Raw genomic sequence first — 15,532 nt, forward strand, 5'->3', positions numbered from 1 at the left:
TTCATTCATGTTTACATTGTATGATATTCTGCTCTGGGAATACACCACAATTTATTGATCCATTTTCCTGTCAGTAGGTATTTGGGTTGATTTGTTTGTTTGTTTTTGTGTTGTTGTTGTCATTGTATTTGCTATCAATGCTTGTATGAATGCCTGTGATGTGGTACTTATATAAAATGCCAGCTCAATTCTTTTGTTCACTTTTCTACTGGATTATTTTTTTCATTGATTTGTAAGCATTATTCATATATTCGTATACAGTAAAACCTCGGTTTGCGAGCAAAATTCATTCTGGAAACATGTTTGTAATCCAAAGCACTCATGTATCAAAACGAATTTCAAGAACCATTGGCTCAGTTGTGATCATGTGACATTCTGCATCATATACTCCTATTGCAAGACATCGCTCATTTATCAAGTTAAAATTTATTAGACATGTTTGCTCCTCTTGGGGAATGCTCACAGAACAAGCTACTTGCAATCCAGGGTTTTACTGCATTCTGAATTTTAGTTCTCTGTTGTTTCAAAAGCCTCTGAATACTGAGTGCAAACTGAATTAGAGAGGCACCAAGTGAATATAAGGAGAATAGTAAAGAAGTATACCCTTTCTTAATGAACGATTATTGCATGATAATTTTATAAATGTATTTAGTAACCTTATATTTCTCATGTTAAAAATGAATATCAGGAACATGGAACATTGGTTTTCCTACTGACGGTACTTTAAGAAAAGTTGGTCTGAATTGGCTTCTGATGAATTCCACTTTGTGCATGCAGTAGGAATGATTGAAACCTACGCACGTGTAGGTCTTGTTTTTATGAAAAAAACCTACTGATCAAACTGGCTCTGAAGTAATATTCTTCAGAATTAATGCTGTTTTCATTTTCCTTCTCTTAAAAACTTGTGGAAGGTCAGATCTGGATATAGATATGAGTGGGTAAAGCTATTTCTGTCTTCATGGCACTGGGCATTGTAATGTCCTGTACATGCTGTGAGTTTGACAAGTCTTATTTTCCTGTAAACATTAAAAAATATTATAATAACTGTTTACTTAGCACTTACTATAGATTAAGGACTTAAAGCTTTTCATATATACTTTACATATAGCCCTGCGGTATGGATATTATTATTCACAGATAGGGAAATTGAGTCTCAGGGCAGTTAAATAAAGTTCTTGAGATTGCAAAGCCAGTGGCAGAACCTGGATCCAAACCAATTGCATTGGTCTCCAAGACATCATCTTTTCTACTAAGTATACAGGCTTTTCATTCCCAGAGTTTCATAAACTAAATTTATTCCGTGTCAAGCTGTGTATATAAATATTATCTCATTTAATTCTCAAGATCTTCCTTTGAAATTGTGCTATGCAGAGCTCCTCATCATTCCAGCAGCTCCATAAACATTTCTCTCCTACCTGAGGAACTTCTAAATATATTCTGAATTTGTTAAAATTTGGCTTTCTTTTGTCAAAATATTTGCACTGATTGTGAGTAATGCGTTAGTTTTCTTCCTCCCTTCTAAAGACAATTTCTTTCATTGTATATGGGAAAAGAGATGAGTCCCCCGCCCTCCCCCCTCCTTACTCTGTGTGTGTTCAGGGGAGTGGGGGAGGATTCTCTACAATGTTGTTCCCTTGACAACTTCAAGGTCATGTCTTCCTCTCACTGCCCTGTGGGCCAACACTCTCTTGGTTATGATCAGTAGTTCACAGCTTGGAGCTCATAGATGGCACTGGGAACATGAGACTTTAGAGAAATAGGCAGGTCTATGCAAGGCTGAAGAGTGCTGGTCTTCTGTGTCTTTCTGTATGTTTCTTACCTCTTGTGACACCAGCTTGCAAAGTGGTACGCATATATCAATCTTTACTAAATAGTTGTGGAAATATAACAGGAATCACAGCAGGTGAGGATTTAAATTTTTTTGTTTTTTTAATGTTTTATTTATTTTTGAGAGAGAGAGAGAGACAGAATATGAGTGGGGGAGGTGCAGAGAGAGAGGGAGACACAGAATCCATGAAGCAGGCTCCAGACTTTGAGCTGTCAGCACAGAACCCGACGCAGGGCTTGAACCCATGAACCAGGACCTGAGCCAAAGTCGGATGCTAAACCAACTGAGCCACCCAAGTGCCCCACAGCATGTGAGGATTTAAAACAGCAAGCTAAATAGGAGCCTTCCCATTATTCGAGAGGAAACCTCTCCCATTATACTTCATATTGTTATTCAGATCCGAGTTGGTTCTCTCATTTATTCTCATCTCTTCCCACTCCTGCTTTATCCTCTCATTTTCTCTGGGACCTCCCATAAACTGAGTCTGTTATTGAACTACATACCTCACTGTATTATCCCTCAGGGACATGGTCTTTGCAGAAGCTTTGAAATGACCACTTGAAATTCCATTTTTCCCAACCTTTGGTGTGAGAGCACATGCTTGCATTGGCAGCATATTGATTCCATTTTTCCAGAAACAAATAGCGCTCAGTAGGTTTCTACACTATGTACCAAGGGATTATGGGCTTAGTGTTAGTGGTTGTGCGCACTGCCATTTGAGTGTAATTTTATGAGGTAGTAACTTATGATGTGTGAATCTGGTAGTTGGACTTCAATAGTGAAATGGTAGCTAAAACTTACCTGTTTATTTCTTGTTTATTTACCCTTCTTTCAACGCTTTATGTTCTGCAGATCAGATAAAGACTGCTTACACAGAACACTAACCAATCACAAGCAGAAAAAAAAAATCCATTCTCCAGTACCAAGGGTGAGGGATTGCATATGTTCTCAAACTCTGAATTTAAGCAGACCCTGTATTTAAATTGCTGAGGTGTTTGAGTCCATTGAGTTTGATATCAGTCAGCGTGCTTCTTGGAAATCAAATACCGAGAGGCTTTTATTATACCCCAAGAAAAGAAATAGTTTCCTTTTTTCCTCGCTAGTTATGGGGTGCAGGCTCATCCCCTAACACAGCCTTTTCAGCAACCCTGTTTGCTGAGAGGCTAGGTTTTTTGATCATCCTGGAGTGATGACCGAAGTCATTTTTAGCTTCAGCATCATCATCAAATGTTTACATATGATTTACTGTTTAAATGTTTAAATTTCACAAATGGAATCAAATGGTCTGGTGAGGATTATTTATATTGAAAAACAGTGCCATGTGCCTTAACTCTACATATTTGGAAATTCTTTCAGCATATGCTGCCGAAATTTTTGCCCCCTTCCCTTTCCTAACAGTTCCTGACATGTGGTAGAAATGCAGGATGTTCTTACAATGAATAAGAAAAAAAAAAGGAAGGAAGATAGAAGTATATTGCCACAGTAGTGTATGAATAATTTGTTTTAACATTTTCCAGTCTTTTTTATAAGCCCTTTTCCTAGAATTGTTGAGACATCCATATGTTTTTCAAGATTACAATGATTATGTTGTTATATTGATGAAGAGCATTTTGTGGATGTATATAATAACTACTCCTGTTGAAGTTTGTGTGTTTCATCTTGCGAAAGCTGGGAAGAAGCATCCAGGGTAGGAATGGCCTTCACTGCTTGGAGTCAGGGACTAAGAAATTCAAACCATTAGACAGCTAGATTATAGGAGACTGGCCACATTTTTCCCAAAGGAGTTCCTTGAAGATGTAGTTGAGTATAATGATGGACCTAATGTAATTCCAATTAGGGTACAGCTATTGCAAGAATTTATTTGAAATTAAAAATGTACCTTTTTACCCCTGGGAATTCAAGTGAGGAAAAATATCTAAGCAGACATGCTATCATTAAACAAAAAGGTTAAGGAAATATCAATTAGGCTAAACCAGGTTTAATGTTAAAAAGAGTCTATGTGGAGTCTACAGGTACATACAATAACTTCCTTACAGATCTCATCCACACTGATTAGTAGCTAAGCGATAGTCTTTGAGGGAAAACCCTAAATTAAGCATCTCCAGTTTGCAGTTGTCATTACCTTTCGAATTTCCAACGGAGGACTTGTTTTCGAGGATTCCGGTTGTGGTTGTCATGGTTTGATGGTGTCTTCATTATATTTTCCACAGTGGAAAAAATATTATTTCAATGTGTCATTTTTCCAAGGGAAAGGGGACACATGTGGATTCAGTACCTCAAATATCATGTCCTTGAACTTTTCACTCTTAAAGCTATTAACCTATTATGGCAAACAGTGTTGTGCTTTCTGGAAAATCAAAGAAAATCCTTGGTCCTTTCTAAGACTAGTAAACTTTTGTTATTCTTTCTACCCATGAAAAGCAATAATTTCTAAGCTTAATTTTTGATACACTGGAGTTGGTGCAACAGGAAGTGGCCAGGAAAAAAACGGTCCTCCCAGATATTCACAAACTGTCAGCATGATTGCTCTGGCCACATAAGATGTCTTTTTATGGAGATGTTTTGTTGTAATTTCAGAAGGTGGTTGTTAGTTATCTTGGCTCCATTACATTTAGCACATCTGGGATGTGTTCACATGAAGACATTGGCTAAAAGCTGTGTCTTGTGGCCTGGAATTGACTCTGATATTGAAAAGACTGGAAAGGACATTTCTTGCTAGTTGGCCTCATCCAGCAAGGACACCTTCCATGGGAAGCCCAGTCAGGAATTCATTTTGGAATTGAAGAGTGAGTATAATAGAAGTCAAACTTCTCAATTGTTGTAGAATTCTTTTCAAAATGGCTTAATGTGCTTTTCGTTCTTGCCCGAATTTCTGCCTTGACAGTTATAGCTCCATGGCACCAGAATTTACAACCCTGGCACCAGAATTTCTGCCAGTAATTCTAAAATTAATTTATTGGAGTTAAAGGAATTTGTGGAAATGACTGTCATCTGAATTATCACCACTGTAACCCATCACCGATAGTGTAGGCCACTAAGGATACCCTAAGACAAGTGTGAACACAGGACTTGCCTTGATCCTCAAGTCAGAATTTGGTGTTTGGCAGAAGAAATCAGTTGTGCTCGACTCGTCATGTAGCAATATCGGGAGTTTTCAAAGCTTAAACGAGGATAACTAAGACAAACAATAGAGTCCCATTCATCTGCACCTATTCTTGTTCATTTTTAGTGCCGAAGTTTGTGTCTGTTGAAAACCATGGAGTTGGAGCCACAGTAGAGTTTTTCCACTTTAGTTGTACTTCTAGAAAGGTCCATTTTATATAGTGCAGTGTACACATATTAGCTCACACAGACAGAATTCCAAGGACTGGTTAATAGTGGACGAATTAGGATTTTCAGGTAGTTTATCATTTATTATTTTTGCTCTTTCGTTAGTGGATATAGAAACTTTGTCACTTACATGGGAAGGTTTGGTATGAAGTGAGAAAGTCTGTACAAAAGCACTTTGTAAATTGAACACTGTTGTGTGATCTGGATAATATCAATACTGGCAGCAATAGCACCAGCTCTGCACAACTTACGTCGTACCTACTATGTGCTGGGAACTATTCTGAGTATCTTATACGTTTTTACCTATTTAATCATCACAGAAACCCAAGGAGGATAAGCATTATGACTATTCCATTTGACAGTTATGGGACTGAGGGCGAGGGGGATGGAATAACTTGCTTAAGGTCCCCCAGTTGATATGTGGCATGAAGAGAAGTGGAACCCAGGCAGTGTGGCTCCAGAGTTAAGAACAGGGATAGAGGAAGTCCTTTCCTCCTTCCATGGCATTCTGAATATTACATAGTTAGAAAATGGATGCTGTTGACAAGGCTGGAATTGGATAAGAAAGATTTAAAAAAATCAAATTACTCATTTGATTTTGATGTTTATGAATCTGACAAGTATCTGTGATTTTATTTTACCTTCCCAAAGAAAATTTAGGAATAATAGCAAATACGAGGCTTGTCTTAATTTGATATGACACACTTCTACTCGGTAGTTGGTTTTGAACAGCTTTATTCTTCTCGCAATATAAAGGGCATTTTTAAAAACAAAGGATAAAATGCAGCTTTCTATTCTCCTTTTTAAAAAAGATACACCATTGTTTTATCTTTTGGTTGGGTTCTTGGAGTAATGTGGTTAAAAGGCTCTCTTACATAGACTAAAAAGAGAGCTAATTCACAAGGACCCAGGAGCTCTGTTTACAGCAGGTTCTCTTCCAGACAGTGACACGGACTTGAGTGATTTTAAGAAAAACAGGCCTGCATTTTCATGTTTTTCAGCTTTATTTATTGTAGGTGGGGCAACTGTATCTTACAGAGTTTGAGTGAGAAGCAGTACATTGGCCTGTAGAGGTGAGAAGCATGGTTACTATAACAAACTGAGCTACCCTTTAGAGAAATTTAGTACTTAAATAAAAATATTCTCATATTTTTCTTCCCAACATACAACTATAGCTCCATAGTTAATGGGTCTCAAAGCTCTCTTAGAACATCTCCTTCTGCTATAACAAGATGCACAGCAAAAGCCCATTTGACTTCAAAGAAATATTTTATTTTGTTTTCCCTTTCCTTTTGGAAAGATCTTTTTTTTTTTTTTTTTTTTTTTTTTTTGGTCTGATGAAATTAGTTCAACTCAAAAGGCTTTCTCTTAATAGAAAAAAGAGACAGACAGACTCTTTTTTTCTTACGTATTCTCTAGGTTCTCTATTTCTTCCAAGACTGGGCATCACCTTTACTCACTATAATATTATATGAAAAAGTCTTAAAGGAAGAAAACATGAAATAGGGAACAATGGCAAATGTCTGTGTGCTAAAATTTTAATTATCGATAAATAAAAGTCACTCTAAGGATAAAGAACTCCAGACACTCTAAGTGTCTATTAAAATTCTTGGCACTGTGACATTTAGGACATATTTGTTGTGCATCGACTATGCACAGGACAGCTTTGCGCTGATGATTGTATGGTTAGTAGAGGAGATTTGCATATAAAGCCTCTTCAAAGTCAAGCCTCTTCAAAGTTTTATATGCTTCCACAGGGCCTAATATATGTGCCTGTTATGGTACTGACCTTATTGTAAACACTTTGAGTGGAAGATTACATATTATTCACTTAGAATAGTGTCTAGGAGTACCTGGGTGACTCAGTAGGTTAAGTGTCCCACTCTTGATTTTGGCTCAGGTGAATCGTGAGGTTGAGCCCTGTGCTGGGCTCTGTGCTGATAATGCAGAGCCAGTTTGGGATTCTCTCTCTCTCCCTCTCTCTCTGCCCCTCCCTTGCTTGTACACTCTCTGTCTCTCTCAAAAATAAATAAACTTAAAAAAAAAAGAATAGTGTCTAAAACAGAGTAGGTACTTAATGAATATCTGTAGAATGAAGAGGGGGGATAGGTGGTATCCATAAGGTGGAAGAAAAGAATATGACATATGAGAAAGCAGAAAGACTGAGAAAACTGTGGTTGAGAAATCATCATATAGTTCAGTTCAGTTAAAATATTATGTGCGAAGACACTATTGGAAGCTACACCTGAAAAGATCGAATAGGTAAGATTTCACAAATCATTGTCAAGATAAGGGGTTAGTAGATGATCTCTTAGGTTTGGGGCCTTAAATGATCAACATGGTTCTGATGTAAAAATAAATTGAAATTGAAAGGAAAACAGGTTTAAGAAAGGACAATAAGTGATGTTGAACATCTTTTCATGTGTCTGTTGGCCATATGTATGTCTTCTTTGGAAAAATGTCTGTTTAGGTCCTCTGCCCATTTTTTAATCGGGTTGTTTGTTTTTTCTTGGTGTTGAGTTGTAGAAGTTCTTTATATAGTTTGGATATTAACCTTTTATTGGATGTATCATTTACAAATATCTTCTCCCATTCAGTAGGTTACCTTTTTGTTTTGTTGATAGTTTCCTTTGCTGCTTAAGAGCCTTTTATTCTGGAGTAGTCCCAATAATTTATTTCATTTTTATTTCTCTTGCGTGAAGTGACATGTCTAGAACAATGTTTCTACAGCTAATGTCAAAGGTATTACTGCCTATGTTTTCTTCTAGGAGTGTTATAGTTTCAGATCTCACATTTAGATCTTTAATCCATTTTGAGTTTATTTTTGTATGTAGTGTAAGAAAGTGGTCCAGTTTCATTCATTTGCATGTAGCTGTCCAGTTTTCCCAGCACCATTTTTGAAGAGACTGTCTTTTTCCCATTTTATCTTACTGCCTCCTTTTTAATAGATTAATTGACCATACAGGCATGGGTTCATTTCTGGGATCTCCTATGTGTCTGTTTTTGTTCTTTAGTACCACACTATTTTGATTACCAAAGCTTTGTGGTATAACTTGATATCTGGAATTGTGATACCTCTAGCTTTGATTTCCTTTCTCAACATTGCTTTGGATATTTGGGGTCTTTTATGGGTCCGTACAAATTTTAGGATTATTTGCTTTAGTTCTGTGAAAAATGTTATTGGTATTTTGATAGGGGTTGCCTTAAATCTGTAGATTGTACTACTCATCAGGGAAATGCAAATTAAAGCCATGAGATACCAGTTTACACCTGTCAGAATGGCTAAAATCAAAATTACAAGAAATAAAAAGTGTTGGCAAGAATGTGGAGAAAAAGGAATCCTTGTGCACTGCTGGTGGGAATGCAAACTGGTATAGCCACTGTGGAAAACAGTATAGAGGTTTCTCAAAAAATAAAAGTAAGTTTTCATATGATCCAGTGATTGAATTAGTGAGTATTTACCCAAAGAAAACAAAAACACTAGTTTGAAAAAATACATGCACCCCTATGTTTATTGCAGCATTGTTTACAATAGCTAAGAGGGGAGCCTGGGTGGGTCAGTTGGTTAAGAATCCGACTCTTGATTTAGGCTCAGGTTGTGATCTCACAGTGTGTGAGTTCAAGTCCCACATCGGGTTCTGTGCTGACAGGGCAGATCCTGCTTGGGATTCTTTGTCTTCCCCTCTCTGTCCCTTCTCTCTCTCTCTCTCTCAAAAATAAAGAATCTTAAAAAAAGACTATGAAAGAAAACAAAGAGTACAATAGCCAAGATATAGAAGCAACCCAAGTGTCCATGGATAGATAGGTAAATGAATGGATAAAGAGGGGGTGTGTGTGTGTGTGTGTGTATATATATATATATATATATATATATATATATATATATACAATGGAATATTACTAAACCATACAATAGAATGAGATTGTGCCATTTGACCAACATGGATGGGCCTAGAGGGTATAATGATAAGTGAAATAAATCAGTTGGAGAAAGACAAATACCATATGATTTCACTCATATCTGGAATTTAAGAAACAAAACAAATGAACAAGCAAACAAAGGAAAAAAGAGACAAACAGAAAAACAGACTCTTAAAGCAAACTTGTGGTCGCCAGAGGGGAAGTGGGTGGGGGATGGGTGAAATAGGTAGAGGGAATTAAGAATGTACTCATCTTGATGAGCACGGAGTAATATATAGAATTAGCGAATCACTGTATTGTACACGTGAAACTAATATATTTTGTTAATTATACTTCCAAGAAAAAAAAGAATAAAAAAGAGGAGGTCATTCCATTGTGACAAATTGAGTTTGAGGTGCCAGTAGAAACTCCAGATGAAGATAAGGAAATCTAAGTGGAAACAGGATGAAAAGCTTAGGGGAGCCAGGTCGAGCTGGAGGAAAGACATTTGGCAGTCAGACTGCAGAAGTGGTTATGCAACCAGGGATCAGATAAATTTGCTGACAGGGAAAGGGAAGGCGAGGAGAGCAGCAGGACAAGAGAGCTGAGGATGAAACCTCAGAGCATGAGAAGGAGGTCTAACCAGAGCAAGAGAGAGAGAGGAAACGGTGAGGGCCACGTGTCAAAGTGTCACAGCATTGGAAGGTGTGCCTGGGGAGTGGCCCTGGGTACCGTGTGTGGAAATGGCCTGGGCGACTCCGTCAAGCATTGAGTTCAGCTCTTTGCTGTACCACCTGTTAGCTGCACGATCTACATCCGGTTACCTGAGCTCTTGGGCCCCAGTGTTCTTACCCGCAAGATGGGACTAACACCTCAGTAGTTGCTGTGTTAATTTAGTTTTTAAAAGTATTCTTTAATAATACCTTAAAATCGCTTGTCTATTGAAATAATAAGACCAATAAAATGGAAGATCTGGAGTTATCTGTATGTCTTATGTACATCAAGGAACTATATTGCAAAACATTGTATTTTTTTTTGTTGTTGTTTATTTATTTGTTTTGAGAGAGAGAGCACATAAGCCAGGGAGGAGCAGAGAGACAGGGAGAGAGAGAATCCCAAGCAGATGGAGCCCTATGCAGGGACTCGATCTCAGGAACCATGAGATCATGACTTGAGCCAAAATTAAGAGTTGGTCATTTAAACGATTGAGTCACCCAGGTACACCAGCAAAATATAGTATTTTATTTTTTTTACTTTAATTTTTTTAAAGAGAAAGAGAGGGAGAGCATGATTTGGAGAGAGGGAGAGAGAGAGAGAGAAAGAGAGAGAGAGAGAGAGAGAGAGAGAGAGAGAGAAAATCTTAAGGAGGCTCCACACTCAGTGCAGAGCCCAAAGTGGGGCTCAATGCGGTGCTCAATCCCACAATCCTGGGATACTGACCTGAGCTGAAGAGCATCGAGAATCGGATGCTCAACTGACTGAGCCACCCAGGTGCCCCAAAATATAGTATTTTTAAAGTGTCTTGTAATCAGTATAACATTGAAGACTTAGGAAATTCTGAATTACATATTTTATAAAGGAATACACTTGTCTTTTGCCCATCAGTTTCTGAATAAAGCCCTTGGAATTTAAATATATTCACTCTGTCTTATCAAGCTTAATTTTTTGAGCACCTGTTGTATACCCAGCACTTTCCTGGCTCTATTTACCAATCTCCTCTTAAATAGGGCTTTTGGTTTCCAATTCTCAGGGTGTTTATTAAACTGTGTCTTCTTTAGGCATCACTAATATTCTTAACAACACTAGGACCCTCAGCCTTTGAGGCAATCTTAAATTTATAGTGCATAGATTTTCTTAGTACAATCTGTTGTGATTTTCTCAGTACATTTCGTGGAAAGTACTCGTTTGTTCTTTATTTCTGGGAGAAGCAAAATCATTTTCTTAGGAAGCATTTGCAAATTTTCATCTCGGAAAATATTCTATATAAAATTAATTCTTCCATATCAACATCATTGATAAAATGCATCTTGAGTGGGCATTTTAATGTACTGCTACTTTCCCTTTTCATTAGAAAGAGAAACAATAAGAAACACTTTTCTTATCCCTTTTATTAGGGCAACACATTAAGAAAAATACTCCTGAATCGCTACTTTAAAGGAGACTATGGAGTTGGTATCAATGGACACCTCTCTGGAACCTACAGCAAATCTGCACAAGGGGGAGGTAAGACTGATCATTTGCCCCTCGTTCTAGGATTCTAGTCACATGTCTTTCTGCTGGTGCTATGCTGGTATTTAACTTAAAATAGCATAAATATAAAAAATTCACTTGAAAAGCACTATTACAAACTTTTGACATTTTTTAAACCCAAGCCCCTATTATATTTAATGGGGAAGGGAAAAAATTCCAATGATAAATATTCTTTTAAAAAAATTTTTTTAAAATGTTTATTTAGTTTTGAGAGAGAGAGAGAGAGAATGTGAGCTGGCAAGGGGCAGAGAGAGAAGAGGACACAGAATCTAAAACAGGCTCCAGGCTCTGAGCTGTCATGTCAGCACAGAGCCTGACACAGGGCTTGAACCCGCCAACCGTGAGATCATGACCTGAGCCGAAGTTGGACACTTAACCGACTGAGACACCCAGGCGCCCTCAATGATAAATATTTTTAAGGTCTAAGAATTCAAAAATGTTACGTACTAATAATGTCTGTAATTAAGTTTTACTTATTTATTTTTGCTAATCACAGGGAGCTTTTCGGGACAAGATTCAGATAAGATGGGGATATCAATGTCAGATATTCAGTGTCTACTGGATAAAGAAGGTGCATCTGAACTTGTCATTGATGTTATAGTGAACACCAAAAATGACAGAATTTTTTCAGAAGGAATTTTACTTGGCATTGCCTTGCTCGAAGGAGGAAATACACAAACTCAGGTATCTGTTTATCATGATGAGCATTATGTTGGTTATTTGTATTTCTTATTTACTTGTCATAGAAACCAAGGAAAGTAATGTCTTTTTCTCTTACCTTCTCATGACTATCTTAAAAAAAAAACCTAGCAACTTTCATATTTTCCTTATAAATTTATTTAATTTACTGTAGAAACTACAGACCTTCACAAATTATTCAGTGAAGCTGAACATTCCTCAGAAGCATCCTTTCTAACATCATACCAGAAATTCTGATTTGTTGAGGGGAACTTTCAGCAGAGAAAAACAACATTTTGACTCATCTAAGAATTAAATGTAAAAATAGATAGATAGATTCATTCAATGAGCTAATATATATAAACACCTCACACAGTATTTGGCATCAATCAGGTTTTAGTAACATTGACCACCCCTATCAGCACATCCCCTTCCATTTACTTTTCTAGAAGTTTAGAATAGCACCTTTACTCGATGCCCCAAATCTCCCAGTGCTTATTACCCTGATCCCTCTGAGTAAGTGAATTCTCACTGGTCCAGGGAGAGAAGAACAATTTCATTCATTCATTTATCCTAGGAGAGGAGAGTTGAAAGCTGTTACCACCTGCATGCAGGGATCATCAGCCACGCTTTCTCAAAAAGCACACACTTCACTTTGAAACTCTTACCAGTTGCCCCTGGGCTCCTGCACTCCCAAAGGCAGAGCACACTGGGTGAGCCAGAGGACAGTGCTGGCGAGTGTTCCCAGAGAACACACATCTTCCTCCTTGTCCTGCCACTCACTAAACCTGCTCTTTCCAGGTTTGTCTCGGTTGGAGAAGGAAGCTATGCTTACAGCTAATTGGAAATGGCAGAATCAACCTTTCCTATTCATGGCAAATAGAAACCCTATCTAATTGAAAGCCAGGATATTTTCCTTTATTAATCCACTAAATGCAATGAACAACAGAAGTTTCACAATATCTAATAGCAGGTGGCTTTAGGAATAAAGGCCTCATGAGCAACAGATGTCACGGTGACCAAAAAGCATCTCCCAAACGCCGATCCCTCTTAGTCGAAAAACAAATTTTGAAAAGTCTTGTGGTGGTGAAGCTTCAGCACAAACTCCTCTGAGGGACGTTGGGGAAAGTGGGTGGTGGAGGGATTTGTGTGGGTTTTCTTGGAAGTAGTCTTGTCTTCCACAACCAGATATTCACTTGGGACTTTCTAAAGAAATTGTCTAGGCAACTACATAATATGAGATGTAGATTATCCAGACAGTAGTGAAGGAATTCTTTTTTTTTTTTTTTTTTTTTTTTGCATCTCAAGATAGAAGCAATCCTTGCCAATAAAGTATCTTCTAGATTCCTGTTATTGGACCACATAGGGTCATCAGATGAGATCATCTTTCACCCTCCATACATATGTACGTCTATTTATGTCCTCATATTGCTACAGAATAACCCAGCTTCTGTCAGAAGCTTCCTGTTCTACTTTAAGATTCTTGACAAGTTCCCTGAACCCTCAAATACCTTTTAGTCCCTTTTCACATCATGTTTCTGTGGCAGTTGTCACTGATGACTTTTTCTTTGGTTTTGAAACCTTTTCAGCTTAGGTCTTGGGACACCACTCTCTTCTCACCTCCTGCCATTTCTTCTTAGCCTTCTGTGTAAGCTCTTCTTGATTTACTTAACTGTTGAATCCTGATGTCTCCCAAGTTTCTTTGGGCTCTCCTCTGTTTATTTTGCTTGTTCCTTCAGCCTGACCTCATTCATTTCTGCATCTTTAACTTCCATTCGATGCTGATGATTCCCCACTCTGTGCACCAATAGACTCTACCTCCAGCTATCTTCCAGAAATATCTTGTGGGATGTCCCACAGGTACCTTAAACTCAACATGTCCCACACTGAATCCACTCTTATTCTCCATCCACCCACTTCTCCTCTTACTTTGCCTCCCTCAGTGACTGGCAGTCCATCCACACGGATATCTGGCCAGAAGTTGAAAACCCACCTTGACCTCAGCCTACTCATCCTCACTCCCTTCCTGAACATCTCATTGAAGGCCAATCTCTGTGATTCTGCCCTGTTAACATGTCTCATACCCACACTGTGCTTTCGATCTCTCCATATCCAGCCTTCATTATCCATCCTTCTTATCTTTTCCTGGGCCATGGTGTCTTTCAGGAGGTATCCCTGATCCCAGTTCTGTGCTTCTCCAAATCATTCTACACTTTGCCTCCAAAGCTATCTTTCCAAAAAACATGTTTTTCTTCTGCTTAAAATCAGTCACTTGCCCTATAAAGGTAAACTCCCTAACAAAGTCCATAAGATCTTCATGATTTAATCTCTTTACATTTTCCCATTTTCCTTTCTTATCCCACCTCCTCCCTCCTCTGTCCTGTCTCCTGCACACCAGCTATACTAAGCTCTTCATCGTTCCTCATATGTGTTGTGTTATTTCTCTTACGTTGTTTTCTCCTCCAGGAGGACCCAACTCATGAGCTTCTCTTGGAAGCCTTCTCTGATCCCACGTCCCCCTGGGCAGAATTGTCCAGTGGTTACTATATGCTCCTGCTGTATCCTGCAGATGCCTTCAGTGACATTTTTGGCCACTTTATTGTGCCTTTTCATGTGTACACCAGGCTCTAACTTAAGAGGTTACTTTATAAATTTAATGATTTAAAGACAGAGAATCTAGATTGAAATCCTAGCTTTACCACTTACTAGTTATGTAATGTTGGGCAAGTCATTTACCTTTACTAAACTTTATCTTATTGATCTATAAAATGGAAAGTCCTTAAAAAATTGAGACCCCATGTGGTTCATCTTTGGATCCCTTGTGTCTGACACCATGTCTGGCCCAGTAAATGTTCAGGAGTGATGGCTGTATGAATGAATGGTTTGAATCAAATTCTACCCCCTTCACAAAATCTTCCTTATCTGGCATGGGCCTTGACAACCACTCCTTTATCTGAGCTCCCATAACACTTGTTTCCTTAATATTTACTTGGCACTCTTCCTGTGCTACTTTGTTTTGTTGTTATTTGTATGACATTTTGCCTCTCCAATTAAATTTCATCTTTCTTAAAGTAGATCATGTCCGGTCTCTGACATTTATGTGCTTTATCGCCATTCAGCAAATATTTGTTGATGAAAAAGCATTAAATTATTTTTGTATATGAAAGCCTTTTTTAAAGATGGGTTATGACAATGTCATTTACCAGCCATCCCTTTTTTAGGTTTGTCACTTAACTATATCATGGTGTAACCCAGAGAGCAGCTGTGTGCTTCTGTCTCTAAAAGGTCTCACTGAGGTCAACTTGAATCCTGTTCCTTTACCTTTAGCAGTCTAAAATCCACTCCTCCCCAAGACTCCTGGCAGTCCCCAGAGGGTTTTACATTGTCACGGTGCCCTTAGGCACTAGTGACCTGACACTCCTACGTCTATAGTACTGGGGTAGGAATCTGATTCCCCTCCTTACTTTATACCCTTCTAGCTACATAAGCCAATTTATGTGTCTAATGTACATTATTGAAGATTGGTTGAAGGGGAGGATAGGAGAG

At 38.1% G+C, this 15,532-nt stretch overlaps 1 protein-coding gene across 5 annotated transcripts in view; it reads left to right on the forward strand.

Annotated features, from left to right (window-relative positions):
- Positions 1 to 15,532, forward strand: part of ITPR2 (inositol 1,4,5-trisphosphate receptor type 2) — a 493,421-nt gene that overhangs the window by 310,459 nt on the left and 167,430 nt on the right. For all 5 annotated transcript variants that reach the window (XR_009265827.1, XM_058743294.1, XM_058743295.1 and 2 more), the window contains 2 exons: positions 11,173 to 11,281; positions 11,805 to 11,992. Coding sequence is in view for 4 of the 5 variants with exons in the window: in XM_058743294.1 (XP_058599277.1) it covers positions 11,173 to 11,281; positions 11,805 to 11,992 (297 nt within the window). In the remaining variant the exon portion in view is untranslated. The remainder of the gene's footprint in view (positions 1 to 11,172; positions 11,282 to 11,804; positions 11,993 to 15,532) is intronic.

Source organism: Neofelis nebulosa, chromosome 8 (assembly GCF_028018385.1).
Source record: "Neofelis nebulosa isolate mNeoNeb1 chromosome 8, mNeoNeb1.pri, whole genome shotgun sequence".
In the NCBI taxonomy this organism is placed as follows: Eukaryota; Metazoa; Chordata; class Mammalia; order Carnivora; family Felidae; genus Neofelis; species Neofelis nebulosa.